The sequence below is a fragment of the Mustela nigripes genome, chromosome 8 (genome assembly GCF_022355385.1).
Source record: "Mustela nigripes isolate SB6536 chromosome 8, MUSNIG.SB6536, whole genome shotgun sequence".
Taxonomy (NCBI): domain Eukaryota; kingdom Metazoa; phylum Chordata; class Mammalia; order Carnivora; family Mustelidae; genus Mustela; species Mustela nigripes.
In genome coordinates, this window is record NC_081564.1 from 65,249,629 (window position 1) to 65,269,386 (window position 19,758).

The 19,758-nt window shown below is 38.9% G+C and overlaps 1 protein-coding gene across 2 annotated transcripts in view; it reads right to left on the minus strand.

Annotated features, from left to right (window-relative positions):
* Positions 1–2,009: 2,009 nt before the first annotated feature.
* The window catches only part of SKOR2 (SKI family transcriptional corepressor 2), a 52,877-nt gene continuing 35,128 nt past the window's right edge, over positions 2,010–19,758 (minus strand). For both annotated transcript variants that reach the window (XM_059409611.1, XM_059409610.1), the window contains exons 7-9: positions 15,638–15,705; positions 7,663–7,728; positions 2,010–2,658 (exon numbers count right to left, since the gene is read on the minus strand). In XM_059409611.1, coding sequence (XP_059265594.1) covers positions 7,666–7,728; positions 15,638–15,705 — 131 coding nt within the window. In that variant the 3' untranslated portion in view covers positions 2,010–2,658; positions 7,663–7,665. The remainder of the gene's footprint in view (positions 2,659–7,662; positions 7,729–15,637; positions 15,706–19,758) is intronic.

The following is a 19,758-nucleotide window of genomic DNA, read 5'->3' on the forward strand; positions in this document are numbered from 1 at the left end:
GGCAGCTCAGATAACCCAGTCACATCCGGTATTAGGGACAAATTATTTTTGTTCCAATTTAGGAACATCAAGCGTTGCTAGAATGAAGAAAAGGTTTTCAAACAATGAGTCTTGGAACACTGAAAAAAATAAAAATAAATTTTAAAAAAAGGTTTTTGCTCTCCTTCATGAGAAAATATACGAATCAATGATGTTTCCATATCATATGTTGGACTTTTTTTTCCTCTGAAGTTTTTGGGTTTGTTTGTATAACTTCATGGATTCATGGAAGATTCTTGGGCTCTAGACTGAGTCTGATAAAATACCTCCAGATAGGGGAAGACTCAAAGGTGATGGGAATAAAGACAATGGCAGTTTCCCAAGTGCTCTGTTAAAGATGCACAGCTGGGCTTCTACAGAGCCTGGAGTTTAGGAGGAGAACCAGAAGGCTCAGTGTGGCTCAAACTTATTGCTTCAAACTTATTTGCTGATATTGCTTGACTCTGAGACATTTCAAGTTGCAATCAGGAAAACAAGAATGACATTTCAGGCTTGTTTACCCTATCAGATGATACAGCTGCAGGAGAAAGCCCTTCAATTCATCTGTAAGTCTGTGAGTTTTTTCAGCCTGCCCAGTCCTTGTTCTGGCTCTGAGAAGCCAGGTCCTAGCACTGGTCTCTGAAGTTACACTGGGTTCTGCAGAAAATGACCATTGCTGTCCTCTGGTGGTAGGTCATGAAGCCAGGTTTGTGTTCTCACAGATGATTTTCTGTCACCTCTGGCAGTATCAGTTTCAAGTACAAAGCTAAGGGTTCTGGGCTTCCATCCCTATATGTAATGTAAAGCTCACATGGAGAAAATGCCCCACTAACTTGAGGGCCCAGTTACCCTCCTAAGCACAGCTGCCATTTTTAGAAACATGTACCCTGTCTGAAGGGTGGCGTGAGTCTTATGCTCAGACACAGGCCAGAACACCTCTGAGTCAGCATCCGTCCTGTGCGGCCAGTAACAGCATCCTCATATTGTTTCCACTAGTAATCACTAGGAATCTGTCCTCAGATTCCAGGACCGGGTTAGATTCCTTCTGTGACCAGCTTCCTAGGAAGAAAATCACTAATAAGTAGCTCTCCTTTGGGTTCTTCATATGACAGCCAAAGGTAAGAAAATTTGTCTCTAAGGCAGATTGCGAAGCCTTTTTTGATAGTTCATAATAATGAAGGTGTGGGGTGGAAAGTATCAAATACCATGGTGATGCATTTTAAGCCTCTTTTGAAATCTGCCATGAATGCCACTGGCAAGGTGCCTGCGCCTCTTCAGTTAGCATGGTCTTGGGCAACCTCATGGTAAGACGTCTCCCAGAGTGGATTTCTGCACAACTCAGCGAACTTAGAAATCCTGGCCTCAAAGGAGTTACCATTTTGGTCCTTCTATCTCATCTGAAAGGCAGAATTTTTGGCATACAAAGATCTTGGGGGACACTTGGGAGACTCAGTTGGTTAAGCATTCGACTCTTGATTTCAGCCCAGGCCCTAATCTCGGGTCATGGGATGGAATTCTGCATGGGGCTCCAAGCTCAATAGGGAGTCTGATTGAGAATTCTGTCTCCCTCTCCTTCTACCTCTCCTTCCACACACTCTCTAAAATAAATAAATAAATCTTAAAAAAAGAGAGATCTCGGACTTTGATTCAACATCACAGTAAGGAGGGAGGCATAGTATCAACACCATCACCAAGGCTGTCAGAAGACCTAGCAGGAATCCAGAAGCCTTCCTTAACCCTACAAAGATCCTAACATGATGGGGAGGATTCCAGCTGCTGACAGTGGCCAAAAGCTAACCTAGACTTTAATAATCATTTTTGAAGGAATTCCATTTTCAAAAATAATTTATTCAAATATTTTATGCCAAAATAATTCTAAAAAGTATTCATTTTTATTAGTTGCCCCCAATCAAATGTGCATTTAACTACATGAACACCACTATTAGTTCATAGTTTTTTTATTATAGACTTTTTTTTATCCACATGAATGTTAAAGAAACTACAACAGAGTTAAATACCATTTTTGATAACATGATTATATTCTTAATTACACTCAATATTAAACTGTAAAATATTTCCAGAGGAATACAATCTTCATTCATACAGCAGGCAAAGTACCAGAGAGGAAGGGGCCACGTGTAAGTCTGTCCAGTTTCCTGTGAAAAGCGGGTCTGTACGGCTGACGCCATCCCAGGTGTCAAAACGTGATCCCCACTCCTAGGACAGGTCTTGTGTTTCCACCAAGAATCATGTCTTCAAACGCAACAGATAGTCTTGCTCTCTCCACATGTGCAGCACTGAGATCACTTGGAACTGTCCACGGATTGCCCACCCCGGTTGGCTAACAGCACTCTCACAATCTGGTTCAGTTGGCCTTGAAAAACACAAAGACTCAAACTTTGGTTCCACCAAAAGATGAGACAAGCATTGGCTGCTCTGGTTGGCGCCGACGAGTGGCCACTACAGTCGATTTTCCATGGTTGTCCATGCTGCTTTGAGGTCACTTGTCCTTGGGTTCTCCAGAACCTGATTTTGTATTGGATTCCCAAGCCCTTTCAATTTGCAGTCTTTATGTGGGTCAGAAGTGCTCAGTGGCAGGCTGTATCTTACAAGAGAACAAGAGTAAGTGGTTCTGTGCACCTGGGAGAAGACAAAAAGCACACAATGAAGACTTCAGCACCATACAATCATGTCAAGGAACATTTAACATATCCTGAGAGAAGACATTTTTAGTACTGTTTGGATAAGATATTTCAACAGTGACTATGAAAGCACCTTCTTTTTTACATCTATTTGCCTGCCATCTTCCCTTAGGCATCTCCGCAGACATTGAGCCAAACTAGAATGATTACATCAGAGTGTGCTGATTTGCTATGCCTTCTTTGCAATAAGGCCATGTTTGCAGGGTTCTAGAAGCTCCAGGTTGCTTAAGACAGCCTGCAGTGAAAAGGGCAGACAGACTATCATGCACCAGTGCCCCGCTGGCTTCGGCTGGATGGCCTGGTACATCCACTTTTCTTGTCCTGAGGTGTCAGGGCAATGGCAAAGCACAGACTAGAGTTCTTGTGACTCAACGTCAACAAAACCATTGGATTGGCTATTAGCTGCATATTTATCACTGATAATAGAAGATGTGAATTAAGCCACACTCTCTGGGTATGATTCAGAGGTGAATAGATGAAGTGTGGGAGATAAAGCCAGGCAACCTGGCTCAAATCTTGCTATGTGCTCCCAGGGAGACCACAGACCACGTACTCAGCTCCTCTGCATGTTGGCTTTCTCAGCTGTAGAATATGGTGAAAGGAGCAGTCCTTCTCTCAATGGGCTGTTTTGGAGATTCAATAAGATAATAGACACAAAGCATTGAGCAGAGCAGGAGCACGTTGTCAGTTTCAATGGAGACTCTTGAAAGAACCTGGTCCTCTACGTCTGACTACAGATGAAAGAAATGGATATGCTAGTCCTTCCCTTTGTCTTTGATCTATACAAAAGGAAGATGCAGAGTGTTCTATTACAATCCCTCCCTATCCTTTTAAGAGCTTTTTCTTGTTATTATTGTTGTAGCAATTATTCCAAAACTGAAATAAAAGTAACAGGAGTTTACCAAAGAGGTAGATATTGTTAGTACAGGAAGAAAAATTCTCAGCCTCTCCAGAAGTATGCAAAGGAGCCATTTGTGTTTAAGAAAATGCAGATATAAAGTGAAAGTATGTTTGTCATGCCCTAAGATGTTATATATGGTCTTGAGCATATTTAATAAAAGCAGTTCCTTTATGGGAAAGGAAAGAGCATGGCGGATGTCTGGTATGCAAGAGTAATAGTCAACATTGTAGACCAGGCAGAGACTCTAATCAGACTTGGCCTCCCACATTTTACAGATGAGAATGAGCCTCAAAGAGATTGTATGACATTCCACTCAAGATAACATAGGGAAGGAGTGTCAGATACAGAAGGCAGACTCCTTCCAAACCAGCCCAATGATCCTTGGGAGACAGAGAAGTGTAATTGAGTCAAACAGACTTGGATTGAATCCTGGCCCTGTCACTTGCTAGCTAAGCAACCTCAGTGAACCTCAATGTTTCCTTGCATGAATGGGGATAATAATAGAATCTACCATATAGAGTTTTAAGGTTCAAAAGAGATAGATAATATGGCAAAGAATTTAGCCCAGCCATCTGGCATAATTAGTGCTCAAGAAGTGATAGTTATTACTATTACTATTTCTGGCTTGATCACGAGTTTCTGTATGACTATGAACAAGTCATTTCCCACCATCCACTTTCCACTTGTGTAGAATGACTGAAAGACCTGGGTGCTTCACCATTTGTATAAGGTTAAAAGTTGCCTGGGGGGGTGCCTGGGTGGCTCAGCTGGTTAAGCGGTTAAACAGTTAAGCCTCTGCCTTTGGCTCAGGTCATGACCTTGGAGTCCTGGCTTCCAGCCCTACATCAGGCTCGCTGTTCAGCCTCTGCCCCTCACCCCACTCACGCTCTCTCTCTCTCTCATTCCCTCTTTCTTTCTCTAAAATAAATAAAATCTGGGGGACAAAAGGTGCTTGGAAGAAAAAGAATGCATATTGATAGTTACATTAGTGTTGACGTCATGGTACTTCTTTGGGAGTACAGATTTCACAAAGATTACATTGGGTGTCTCCGCAGGACATGGATCATGGAAAAAACTACATGTAGGAGAGACTGTCAGGAATAATTCTGGTGTTAGAACCAGTCCTAGATGCAAGTATAATACACAGAGCATTTTAAAATATTTTTTTCAAATCATTTCTGTTGTACTTGTGAGTTTACGAATGAAACAAACATGCAAAGTAGTCCAATGGCTAATCTACTAGGGCTTGTTGTAGGAGGTAGCTTGAAAATAAAGAAAGCAAACTACACTTAACACAGCTGGTTGCTAAACTAATAGAATTCATTGCCCCAAAGGGGACGATGCCTAGGTTGAAGAAAGGTTTAGATAAATCCATGGGTAATGGGTCTTTAAAGAGTTATCAAGGAAAAAGCTAAGAGCATTCAGTGCACATGCCTAAATTTTGAAGTTGGTATTTTTAGGAACAACAACTTGGCTCTTGTAATGGAATTACCCAGTTAGTATCCTGGTCTGGGTGGACCTTTATTCGACTCGACTTGGAATTTCTTCTGTCCTAATGTAGGGCAAGAAAGATTTGTAGAGCAGTGATATGTGGCAATACTTGCTTGGCTTATTAAGTGGATTGCCTGTGGTTTTGAAAAGCTTCCTCCTCTTAATAGTCACTGGGTGGCAAGAACACAGCACACTACCTTAAGGGTCACTCTTGCATAAGACATTAATGCATCAGTCCCTCATTTGGAAACCTGTGGTCACTCAGCAAGGCAGAATTTGTCTCTCTCCCTTGGTGTAATGATTTTTATTTTGTAATCTCTCTTGGGGTAATTCCTTGCAGGCTTGGCATGTTGAGAATCAAATACCGCCTCTAACAATATGGTCGTGATTCTCTGCTTGGCTGATTTAGCTCAGCATTTAAGTAACCACTAATCTTCTGAAAGCACCAGGGTCTACTTAGAGAAATCCCTGTTGTCTGCAAGGATGGAAACAAAATCAGCATGAAGGAAGCATTAGTTACTAAACACAAATCAATCTTTTTTTTTTTTTTTCTTCCCACCTAGCTGTACTCGATGTCACCATCAGAGGCATGGTTTCTGGGCAGTGAGTCCTCATTTTGTAGGTGCAAGAGAAGTTCATCGTAAGCAGGGAAGATGATTTGGGGAATCAGAAGGAGTAAAAAGAGAGTTTGCTGGAGTTCCTGAGGGGAAATGAGACTACATTCTAATGGACAGACCTCAAAAACACGGATTAAAAGAAGCCATATACCAGAGAACATTCTGTATACCGTCCTTCACTAAAGCTCAAAATCAGGCAAAGCTGATCTTTATTGGGTTGGGGGATGCCTAGGCGGGGATACAGGGGGGCAGTCTGGGTGCTGGAAACCTAAATGAGTTCATCTTGTGAAAATCCACTGAATTTTGATTCGTCAACTTCATGACTTGAATGGCTGGCTGATCTCTGGATTTTCATGAGCGTGTGTTACACTTCCATAAAAACGTTATTTAAAAAGAACACATTCTAATATAGTTTCTTTAACTTGAAAAAAAATCACTTTATTTTCAAATTATTATCCCTATGAGTTTACTTGGGTGATTCTCGCCTTGATTACCTTCGTGTTCTGGGTTAAGATTTAGTGAAGTCTGACTATTTTTAAATGATTCATTTCACCCAGCTGGTATAAACCTGTCTTCTTTAATGGGAAAGAAATGCCCAACATCAACTTTAGGCTTAAGAAGAACATACAGAACAGAGCCAACTCACAGGCCCACTTGTGTATGACTTCATGGAGATGGAAACACAAGGACTTGTTACTTGACTGTCTCTCTTGCAGAAACAACTGCCCACAAAGGACAGGAAGTGTGTACATGAGAAAGCTGGCACTGAATCTAAGGTCAGGAGCCCTAGGATCTCTTCCTAGTTTTGCAACATGCACCGAAAACATCACGACTCTCTTCTCCATACCTTAGTACGTTGTGTGTAAAATTAAGGGAAAGCATTGGACTGAGAGACCGTCTTGGATGAAATGTGGGAGACATAATTATCACTATTTAAGATAAATGCTGAAGATTATCACTAAAAAAGATGATGACGAGAGGTGGGATTTTCATTTGTACAAAGACAGAGGAGACTTGTGATATACAGAGAGAGACATGAAAGAAAGAAAGGGAACCACAAGCCTGTGTTGTTCAGAATTCTTTTTGCCAACACATTCTATTAAGTTCAAAACATGTTCCAGAGGGAAGGCCTGGGAAGAATGATTCTGATGAGAACAGGTCAAACTGATAAATGACTGTAATCCTAGTTGGCCACAAGCACTTACAAATGCTCCCTCTGACATCTGAGTTTTTCCCTGATTTAGCAATTCCAGTTGTTAGGTCATCCTAATGTATTGTTACAGAACCAACAAGCCACAGTTTTTGTATCCCTTAGATTCTAACAATTATATATGTCTTCTACATAATAAAAAAGTTGCTTTTAAAATGTTTAGGTCTGTTCTGACTATAGTTATTGAATTTTTACTGTATTCCTTGCCTTAGGAGCCCAGAGTGGTTTATGGAAAGAATGAATAACTCTTCCTACAGAAGAAGTTCTCAAAGGTCCTCATTGCCTGCAAATGTTCACAACACCGTCCGTCAGTAGCTCCCTGGAAGCCAGATTTTGGGAAGAATATTGGAGGCATAGGAGACCACAGAGGAAGAGGAGACACAGTAACTGTGGTCACTGACACACCACTTTTGTGTGGATGGGCAGTAATCTGGGTGTCAGAGAGAACCAGAGAAGAGACAACCTCAAAACAGAAGGAAGATTGCTTCTGCAGAGGAGTATAGAATTTCCTTAGTTTTTAATAATTTTCCAAAGAATCTATAAAATGTATATGGTCACTCACTTAGGAAGTCCCATACCTGGGCATAACAAAGTTCCTCTGTATATTGGCTGAAACACAGGTTGCAAATTTACTAATCTCTTGAGCTATTTCAAATACACCAACTAAAGAACATGGCTGAGCAATAAAAATTCCAAGTTCAAGAAAATCTCTTAAAAGCTTACCTTTTAGCTTTTGCTGAGATGGGCACCAAGCTTTTCTTTCCTGATCAAGCTTGCGGCATAGGGGATCTGTAAGATAAAAATAAGCAAAACTATCCAGATAAGCTAAATTTAAAGACGGATACACATGGAGACGCTTCATCATGCCTAACAACTTGAATGCGGGTGAATTCCCCCCCGCCCCTGCCAAGGAGAAAAGGTCTCTATCCGATCATCAACAGTGTGGAGCTTCCAGATTATAGAAATTCCTAAGGCCTAATAAAAAGCATATCAAGGACAGAAATGGAGATCACATCAGACTCTTGCTAGAGCTAGTCTCTGAGGCAGTATATGACATTTCATTTTCAGAATTGTTTTCAGTGTGTACTTAATAATATGGTCTTACTATTTTTTATTTAGGTATGAAAATGAGCTTCTGATGTTATAATATATGTCCCAAGTAAAGGGACAAGGATGTGATTACAAACTAGTTCAGTGCTATCTTTCATTTAATTACAGTGACAAAATATGCTGTCATTATAAATCACAAACAAGATGAACTATCTAAACACAAATTATTACTCTGGTTAATTTCCCAGTAACTCCCAAGAAGCATCAGAAATAATTGCACTGAGTGGAAAATATGACCCCTGAGGATGCTACCTGTATAAACTTGGAAAGCACTTTTCAGTGCTGGGACTTTGAAGGAAAGCCTATCTCATTTGAGATGTTGCTTTTCATTAGAAGATTTGAATGGCTGAAATTGGACCACATGTTTTATTTAGATTCACCTTTATTCATATCCAGTTAAGGTATTCTATCGTTATGTGACTTATCTTCTTCATGATAAGGCTAAACTCAGGACTCTAAAGATTTGAACCTACTTTACATTTAACTGAATATCCAGCCTCCTAGGATGCAACATGAAGCATGGCTGTTACATGAAAGCAGTGAGGGGAATGCAATTATTTTTATCTGGATTAGGCAAGGTTTTTGGATACTGATACATACATGTCCTCCACGTTTCCAGCATATTTGTGTTTTGTTCTCCTGATCCACCATCCATAAATATCCACAAATATGAGCTTTTTCTAATGGGAAGGAACTATGAGTCTACGATGATGTGAGTGTCTAAGATTGGCTGGATTATTTTGTCCTAATAACCAGCCAGTTGAATCAGGTGTTTTAATAACCAAAAAAAAAAGACTAACAAAATCATCTCACTATTTTGATAGACAAACACAACATGGATACGTCTGATAGGCACATATCTGATAAAGGCCACAGACAACAGTAATAAATTAATGATTCATTCAGTTAGAGCCATCAAAAGCTCAGAGTCCCAATCTCACATTTTAGGACGTGAGCTGAGATGAACTGGATAACTATGATAAGAACAGTGACACAGGGACCTACTCTGGTTACCTCTTCTTCTCACTCTAGGTCATGCTACACCTGCTAATAACAGAGACACACATTTTCCATCACAGTGAGTGTTGTGATACACCAAAACACATGGATCACCTCTCTCTTCAGATGCGTGATATAACGAAGCCTTGAATGGAATTCTATTACTTAGGATAAGGCGTAGAAATGATGTAAATCTCAGGGTATGAGGAATTACCTATACACTGTAATTTCTGCCACACTCACATTTAGAGAAAGTCCTTGACCCCAAGATTCAGTGCCACAACGATTTGGAAAGCGTCTGTTCCATCCCAGGCACCACACAAGTTAACATCACCTTGAGCTCTCACATCACCTTGAGCTCTCTCATCAAAGCCAATAAACTACTCATTCTAACCCAAAGAAAAGTGCCCGAAAGGCACTGCTTTCAGATCTATGTCAGAATGCCCTGTTCCTTCCTTCCTTCCTTCCTTCCTTCCTCCCTCTCACCCACCCACTCTTCCTCTCTCCCTCCCTTTCTTGCTTTTTCTTTCTATTTTCTTTCCCCTCCAGAAACAACACTGTAGCATTTCATTAAGGTGGGAAACTGAGAAGGAAAAGAAAAAAGGACTTGGCAGGGGTGGGAGGGGAGGACATTTCCACATGTGAGCCCCAATTCTCCAGAAGGGAATTTAAATCTGAAGAATCACCCCCACTCAAACATCATCGCATTCATGTCATTAAAACAAAATGAAATAAAAACCAAATGAAAACAAAGACCCAAAAGCTTAAGGTTGTAAGCTAAAAATCATGTATTTTTTTTTAGAATTTCCCTCCTTTTATTCATTTTTAAAATTAATATATAATGTATTATTAGTTTCAGGGGTACAGGTCTGTGATTCATCAGTCTTACAAAATTCACAGCACTCACCATAGCACACACCCTCCCCAATGTCTGTCATCCAGCCACTGCATCTCTCCCCTCTACCCCCAGCAACCCTCAGTTTGATTCCTGAGATTAAAGTCTCTTATGGTTTGTTTCCCTCTCTGGTTGCATCTTGTTTCATTTTTCCTTTTAATGCTAAATCCTAAACCATGAATGATAAAGACTATATTAGCACATGACTTGACTGTTCATAGAAATTACCCTATTTCCTTGATCTTAAAATACATTCCCCCCCATTTTAACATCTCTGAAATTAGATGTTTTATAATTGATGATATCTTAGAATAATAGTTGGAAATTTCTTTTCTTATGATACATCAAGTAATCGTGCCTCCTATAAATGACAGTTCTTCGGGTTCCATGAGATGCAATAGTGGATTCACAGAGACTTCGGCAAATACTCCTCAACTTGGAAGCTCAGACCTGTAGAGGCTCCGTTTGAGCTAATTACTCCATGTAAATATCCGGTCCTAGAACATATAAAACCTTTCTTTTCATTTTGACCAGCTTAAAAATCACCCAAAAAAATCCCTCAAAGTTATATAAGTTCTAAATTAATTACCTAGCTGGTGCTAGTCTATTAAAAGTACAAAAGGATAACTTCCTAGTTTGTATCAAGAAAGAATTAACCTGACCTCAGACATTCTGGTGGGTTAACATGTCAAAAGGAGAACGAGGATAGGGCCGCTTAACTAGGGAACCACTAGGGATCCGTGATTGCCTTGTCAAGATGCCTGGCAATTGATCAGTAACAGGAAAAGGACCCACTGTAGACAAAGTCTGCCTGCTGCTGGAGGACGTTAAAGCAGCATCATGTCCTCTGACTTGCAGGGACCTTCTTTTCCTGCATGTTTAGCCACAAAAGCAAAACCATACGGGCTTCAGGATTTTTTCCTAAAAACATAGTGCCAAGCAGTAATTGTTGTATCCACCTTAAAAAAAAAAAAAAAGTGTCAAAGACCACACTTCAGAAACTCTCTGGGTGGAGATGATAGAAGTCTGAGCAGGTTCCCATCCTAATGAATCCTGGAGAATCTCCAAGGAGAGTCACTATGGAGAAGAGTTGCATCCTTGTCAAAGAGGGAGGGCCCCTCCAGCAACAATAAAGACCTTGCTCTTTTCCCTGCGAGGAAGCACTGTGCTCCCACCAACGGGAAGCTGTAAATTGCTTTTTTACAAGTCCACAGCGAACGAAACATTAGTACTAAATCTATGGATTGAGCGTTATTTTAATTGAGGCTTTTAATGAAGAACTTTGAGACCAGCTTCTGCGGGCTGCATGAGACTGCAGCGTTCTGGGGAAACAGCAGAGGGCACTTGGAGACTAGCATGTCTTCTCCATCCACCCGCTTCTTAGTAGCAATCCAGCAAGTTCGAAGGCTGTCAGTCTGAATGGAGCCATTTATCACAGGCTCTCTTTTGCAGTTTCACAATGTCCTGCAAGAATTAGGACTAAAGAAGAGTATGTCTTCGACAAACCTACACTAGTTGCTGCTACACAGATGCACTTGCTTGAAAAACACTCTTGCCAAATTAGCGATGAAAAAAAATTATCAAGGCATCATAATGTGTAAATCATATTTCAGTCCTTGAAAAAAACTTAATCAAAAGGTTATACATGGAGTAAAATGTCTTCACCTTCTTTTTTAATTTTAAAAAATTTAGATATCGTTGATATATAACATTGCATCTAGCTTCTTTACCACCTTCTTGATTGTACAGGGTAATGGGTTTTGTTTTCAAAATTGAATGAAGTTTTCTGAGAATCATAATCCCCCTGTGAATGAGAAATTTTTCGCTCTGTGCTATACTACACACTAACATTTTCATGACCTTGCTAAATTTTAAAACTTTCGCATATGGTTCATAGTGAGAGGAATATATTTCTTTGCTTGTATAAATAACTCTGGCTTAGCAAAGAAAACATTGTAAGCATTTGATAACCCAGGGCAGAGGTGGAAGATTTTAACACAAACTGTGTGAAGTACTATAAACTCTAATTTTAAGCTATTTAAAAAAAAGTTAGCTCGTTGCCCATGTATAAGTGTTAAATAAACTGCATATGCTTTAAATCTCACATTGAGAGAAAAGCACATTCATTTATAAGTGTACAAAGACCGTCAATTATTTGTATAGTCATCACTACTTTGCATTTAACAAACTAAAAAAGGAAGCAGTGGGGCAGAAATGACAGTCAGCAGAGAATCTAAAAATGCAGAAGCCAAAGAAATTCATAAGTTTTCTTTCTATAGCAATGATACCCAAGATGCTTTCGATATAATCTTTTGAATAAGAACACTGTGTAACAGCATAGGATAAATGCATTGTGGGTCTATGGGAATTGTTATAAAATATGATGGCTTTAATATATTTGAATTCTTCATGACTGCAGGATGGGAGAGGTTTTTATTTCATTTAAAGGGAAAAAAATGCCTATTCTGTAGGCAAATGACTCTTTTATAATACATGTTCCATAAACCTTAAATAAAAAATAATTTAAATATAATACAATCGAATAATTCTGAGGGAATTGCCCTATTCCTAGGAAGCAAAACATGTAACCATATTTACTGATGAATTAGATCATGCAACTAAAAATATTGAGAAAGTGAATAATTGTGATACCTAGCAACTTCTTGAAGATCTTGAGGTAGACTTTCTAAAGATATTACCCTCTAAGTACTTCAGCAAATAAAACAAGCTGAATAAAGGATTTGATAAATTTCCATTCAGGCAAACTTGAGTTTGCTGTTTCAATTCCAAAGCAGACAGTATAAGGTGAACACAGGTTCTTCTTGCACAAAAATCTGTTTAGCCACCAGAACTTGAAATCCCTACTATTAGAGGTTCTGCTTTGGGAAGGGGTGTGCCATGAAATTGATTCCTCATGCTCTCAGAGCTTCGGATGACATCCATGGGCATTTCACATTGATTATGTACTTGTGCCTTACTACATCCCCATCGGGGTGCTAGGTGAGACCTTACAATGAGTTCCTTTAGTTGAAAGACTGACACTTAATGGACTATATGGGAGTAGTCCTGAACTGAAGTTTGCAGACCTTCCAGCTTGTGTCTGGGGGTACTAAGGATAGTGCGTCCCATAATTCACTAAGATGACCTTCCTTAGTCATTGTAGCAATAGTTTCTTAGCACAAAAGAAAATTCGAGGAAATCAGGAGCAAGCCAGGGAATCTGGAGAAGAATTAAGAGGGCTATCCTATAAGAGTATCAAAGTTGAGTCAGGGTCATCCCTGGGTGAAGATTCATTTAGCAGTTGTTTATTGGTAGGCATTTGATGCTAGACACCAATGCTAGGTACTGGAGGCAAGATGAAGACCCTCTTGGTCTTACAGCAGGAAACACAAGAGAAGAAGCAGAAGGGACAAATCATGTCTATTTCACCTGTTTTCTTGTTGTCAGCCTGCATGTGCTTTTGTGCATTTCAGAAATTACATGGTAACTACAGGGCTAGGGGAAATATTTCTAGCTTCTCCCAAAGAATTTAATTTGTGACCAGGAACCATTTACTATCTAGAGAAATCTGAATCAATAACACTTGTCTAAATAAATGAATATATGATGATAAAATATTTTGCGATACAGTGTAATAAAAATGTTTAGTAATACCAGTTTATATCTTCCAGGTACCAACTATCTCAAAAGACTTTTTTTTCTTCTATTAATACTGTCTGCTTATTATATCGATGCAGTATCATTTTCTCTTTCACTAAAGCAATTGAATGTCAAAGAGAATTAAGACATTAAAGTTACATAACTGACCTTAAACAAGGGCACTGAAATAAATAATTAGTCCCCTTTTCCTAAAGCCCGTGTTGCCATATTCGACTCCCCGCCCAGGAAATCACAAATTTTTGGTTGCATGTGTCTCGGTTTTTGTTTTAAGAGCCTAAAAGTGATACATAAAATCAATACATCCCTGTCTCCAAATCTATATTTAAATTCTTTCTTTGGATTGGCATGCCTGGCTGGCTAGGTTGGTCCAGGATGTGATTCTTGATCTCAGGGTTGTGAGTTTGAGCCCTCCGCTGGGTGTATATTAAAAAAATAAATTTGGGGGCACCTGAGTGGCTCAGTGGGTTAAGCCTCTGCCCTCAGCTCAGGTCATGATCTCAGGGTTCTGGGATAGAGCCCTGCATCGGGTTCTCTGCTCAGCAGGGAGCGTGCTCCCCCCACCCCCGCTGCCCGCCTCCCCACTGCCTGCCTCTCTGCCTACTTGTGATCTCTCTCTGTTAAATAAATAAATAAAATCTTAATAAAAAAATAAATTTGTCCTTTGGACAAAGAAAACAATAAGCACATTCACAGCAAGTAATTAATAGCTCTTATTACCTAGGTATCAAAAGCTAAGAATGTAGATACATTTTCTTTTTTAACCTCTTTCGGGGCTTAGTTACCAAACAATGAAGAAGAATCCTTCTACACTCCACCCCCTCCTATGACTTCAGGTGCAAACAAAACTAATACAAACAAAAGCAACACAAGATGAAAGGTCCTGTTTAAAAGGCATTTAACATTAAGGTGGCTTTCAGAACAGAGAATGTTAACCCAGTACTTGAGGCCAATGAAAATCAGTGGAAGTGTTTAATGGAGCTCCCAGAATGGGGGAAAACCTCATGAGCTCCACGGCTTTCTTAAAAATGACTCCCAGCAATCTCCAATAACACGAGCGTGATTGCTCTGATGCAGAAAGAAAACATTAATACCTATCTTCCTCAAGTTACCCCGATAGAGAGCTAGCTATCTGGCTCTCTAGACAAGACAGGCAGGTATGCATAGATACACGCTTAACAAGACAAGGGCAACACGGACCAGTTCAAAAACATCAAGCCATCCAAATTACAATAGTCACACCGGGAATACCACCAAGGACCGGCGTATGTCTTTATCCGAGTGACTAAAAATACCTTACAAATCTGGAACAGAAATTATTTTCCCCATTGTACTCATGCACATGAGAGCATGGGATATTGTTTTAAAAGCACTAACAATTAATACCCAATATATTTGCATGGGGAGGAAGGGCAGTGAATTCACAATGAAAAAAACCTTAAAAAGGCAAGAAAATGCCCCACTACATGTATTTGCCAGGCACCTTCCTGCTTTCCTGATTCCACATAAATACATCTCTGCATCCACTTTTCAACATGATTAGGAGAGGGTGAATAACACACTTCATTTGGAAATTATTACTTCTTTTCATCACCCTTCAAGCGAATTTAATGGATTAAGTGTATTTATCCCAAGTTTATTGGCAGCAGAGGGCCTGGCTTAGGTCTGGGTAACAAAAGGAGAGAAAGAGAGAAGACAATTGCCCTTCACTGAGCTTCTAGTGCATCCCAGAGCCGTGTTCACACGTTTGCACAGTGGGAGACAAGGCAGGTACCTCTGGTTTACCCAAGGAGACAATTTACACATCTGTCTATTAACACATGGTAGGTAGTTACATTTCGAGGAAACTCACTGACACATCTGTTTATCCTGTGTCTAAGTAAATCTTGGAGTAATTAGCATCAAAACCAGCTGAGAGGTAAGTGGTAGGTGGACCAAAGAGTTTCACAGCAAAAATTTAAATGGTTTCAGAAAATTGGATGCTTTGAAAACAAACCCATCAAGGGGCATACATTTTTTAAGTAGAAATCATCTTACAATTTGTAACTGTTGCACCATTTCTTCTCGGTAGGCGAGTTCCCTTTTCATCTGATCTTGAAAATTATCTGGTAGGAGAAACAAATAGAGAAAGACATTAATTAGAGTTGCAAAATCTTCTTTAAGTATTTTTAGTAAAAATATTACTGATGGTCCCAGAGAAGCCCTTTTCCCTTTTTGATATTTTTAAAAAGGATTGTCTTTTTTTTTTTTTTTTAAGTAAATAATGTGGCTGTTGGAAGGGAAGGCTGTAAGGCTCCATAATCAGAACAGGCAGCAAATTTTGAGATAGTAAGGTCTGTATCTCATAGTTCACAGCAACCCATAGCCCATCTAAATAGATGGTCCCCCGCGTATAATTACGAATCAGGTCACCTGGGTGGCTCAGTTGGTTAAGCATCTTTCTTCTGCTCAGGTCATGATCCCAGGGTCCTGGATTTGAGCCCTACAAGCCCCAAGTCCTTGGGCTCAATGCTTACTTCTCCCTCTCCCTTTGCCCCTCCCCCTCCTTGGGCATACACGCTCTCTGTCAAACACATACATAAATCTTAAAAAAAAAAAAAATTAGTCACGAACGTCTGATACAGTCATGTTCTCTACCTCTGCCCATTTGAACAGGTCACAGGTAGAGAGCTTTCACTGTCTTAGGAAATGTGGACCCTTATGCATGCTTGCCATGCCTCCTGGGTGATAAGATGAGGATCTGTTACCTCGGCCTGCCTCACTGCACTCCCAAGAAGCTGAGAAACATACTCTGACTCTCCCAGCCTGTGAACTCTCCCTCCCTTTGCATCAGCCTTATTATGTGGTCCTTCATGGGCCAAGAGAGCTCCTACAAACCTTGCCTCCATCTGAGAAGGGGGGAGCTTTAAGAGACATTCTCCTGCAAACTATCTTTGCAGGAGATTATCTATCATTTTTATTGCGAAATGAATTTCCATTGCAACCTCTCCAGGTGATCTTTTCTAAAAGTATGGACCCACCAAAAAAAAAAGGGAGGGGGGCTGGCTAGCTTTGGCATTTTCTGCTTTACATGAGAACCTCACACAATCTCCTATTGACTCCATGGTGGATAGTCAGGGCAGCACTTCGGAAAAACCAGAAACTTTGTCACATTTTTCCTCAGCTCTTCCTTTCACTTCTACAGTCGGTGGTGTGTGACTCCTTCCCGGACTGCCTCCATACTCAACTCCTTTTGCCACTGTCACCTCCCCAACATGGACATCTCTTCCCGGAACAGCTTCCCAACTGACCAGTTGGCCCCTGGTCCCTCCCTCCGCAAATCCCTTTCCTTCTCCTGCTGAAAAATCTGTGATGGCTACCCAGTGCTTTCAAGAAAATAAATCCTTTACCACTCCTGAGATGATGAATACTTAGAAATTAAAAAGTCCTTTTAATTTTATTTTTTTAATTTCTACCTTTCTATACTATTTGAATTCCTTCCCCAACCTCAAGCCTGTTTTAAAAATTAGTTAATTAAATTTAATTAATATTAAATAAATAATATTTAAAATTTATATTAATGATATTAATTATTAATGACATTCTTATTAAATATTATTTATTAAAAATATTTATGTGTAAATTTATACACAAATATAAATATTATTAAATAATAATATTATTAATTATTAATAAATTTAATTAAATATAAACTAATTTAAAATTAGTTAATTAATTAGTTTATATATAAACTATATATAAATATATATTACATATGTGTGTGTATATATACATATATACGTATATATGTGTGTATGTGTGTGTGTGTGCGTATCTATATATCTATATATCTATATATCTATATATATATATATGGGGTTTTTTTTGAGCAGTTTTAGGTTCACAACAAAATTAAGGGGAAGGTACAGAGATTTCCCATATATCCCCTGCCCCCACACCTGCATGTCCTCGCTCATTACCAACAATCCCCACCAGAGTAGGACATTTGTTACAATGGATGAACCTACAGTGACACATAATCATCAAAGTCCTTAGTTTACCTTCGGGTTCATTGCTGGTATTGTATATTCTATGGATTTAAACAAATATACAATGGCATATATTCACCATTATAATATCAGAATATCTACCAGTATAATATCAGAGAAAATACGAGTATTTCCACTGCCCTAAATCCTCTGTGCTTTGCCTATTCACGTCTTTCCTCCATCAACCCCAGCAACCATTGATCATTCATTGTCTCCATAGTTTTGCCTTTTATATATTTTTTAAAAAGACCCATTCCCTGGTCTCACCTCTGAATTTGATATGAGAGGTATTGTAATAGGGGTAAGTACATGGCACAATGCAAGGGTCAAGGGGGAGTTAAGGGGCTAGAAATGCTTAAGCAGAGATGTAGAGAACAGTATTTTAAACAAAGACATGGCAAGAGGCATAAGGAAGAGCAAGTGGCTCAGTTGGTTGAAGCAAAAGGGGTAGAGGAAACCCCTGCATCCCATCACCCACCAAACCTGAATGCGGCACCTCTCTGGGATTCCACTGCACACTGGAATGATGATACTTAGTCCTTACTTAATTCATGCATATTTGTCTATGATTGTACATTTAAAATAGTTCATTAAGGTAAAATTTTTAAAAAATAAAGCCATTAAAGTATTAGAAAAATGGTGAATATTTTTATAAAAATTGGGTAGGAATGGATATCAAAGACAGAAAAACCGAAAAAGGAAAAAATTGATAGATTTGATTGGACAAAAATTTAAAACTTTGGTCTGACAATAAACTACAAACAAACCGAACCCTCAACACAGAAAAGATCATGGCCAACATCTAAAGGTCATTGATATAAACAAAAGAATATTTGTGATATGACAAAGACTTCATATATTCGTATATAAAGTGTCCAGAGAAATCAGTAAGAAGAACACATTAAAAGAAATATGACGAGAATATAATGGGCATTTACAAAACCTACAGCTGGAAAGTAGACATGGAAAGTGCTCAATGTCCCTAACATTGAAAGGAAACAATACGAGCTACCATTTTTCCTTAAGTTGGAAGAGATTAAAAGAAAAAGTGAGATGTGGTGTTCCAAGAATGGAAGTGTAAATTAGTACAATCTTTCTGCAAAGCAACTAGAAATTACATACCAAGAGCTATAAGAAGTTCCTAGTCTTAAACACAGCAATCCTTTCAAGAGTTTATTGTAGGGGAATCATTATAGATACACAAAAGGATTTAGTTCCAGTAATGTCCACCATCTAAAACTTTGATGACTTTAATGTCTAACATAAAAGTATATTTATAAACTCAAAATGGATTAAAGACCTAAATGTGAGACACCCAAACCATAAAAAATCCTAAATAAGAGAGCACAAGCAGTAATTTCTCTGACATCAGCCATAGAAATATTTTTCTAGATATGTCTCCTCAGGCAAAGGAAACAAAAGCAAAAATAAACTATTGGGACTACACCAAAATAAAAAGCTTTTGCACAGTGAAGGAAACTGTCTACAAAACCAAAAGGCAACATACTGAATGGGAGAAAATTTTTACCTAAATAGACATTTTTTTTTTCCCAAAGAAGATATCCAGATGGACAACAGACACATGAAAAAAATTCTAAGTATCACTCATCATCAGAGAAATGCAAATCAAAATTGCCATGAGATCTGGTTATACCTTACCCCTGTCAGAATGGGTAAAATGAAAGACTCAAGAAACAAACAATGTTGGTGAGGATGTAGAGATAAAAGAATCTTTGTGTACTATTCATGAATCTTTGTGTACTATTCATGGAAATGTAAAGCTGTGCAGCCAGTGTAGGAAACAGTATGGAGTTTCCAAAAAATTAAAAATAGAAATATCATATAATCCAATAATTCCACTACTGGGTATTTACCCAAAGAAAACAAAAACACTTATTTGAAAAGATATATGTACCTCTATGTTTACTGCAGCATTATGTACAATAGTCACTATACAAAAGCAACCTAAGGGTCTATTAATAGATAAACAGATAAAGAAGATGTGGTATAGATAAACACAATGGAATATTATACAGCCATTAAAAGGATGAAGGGTTAAAAATTTTTTCTTCCTTCCTTTCTTTCTTTCTTTCTTTCTTTCTTTCTTTCTTTCTTTCTTTCTTTCTTTCT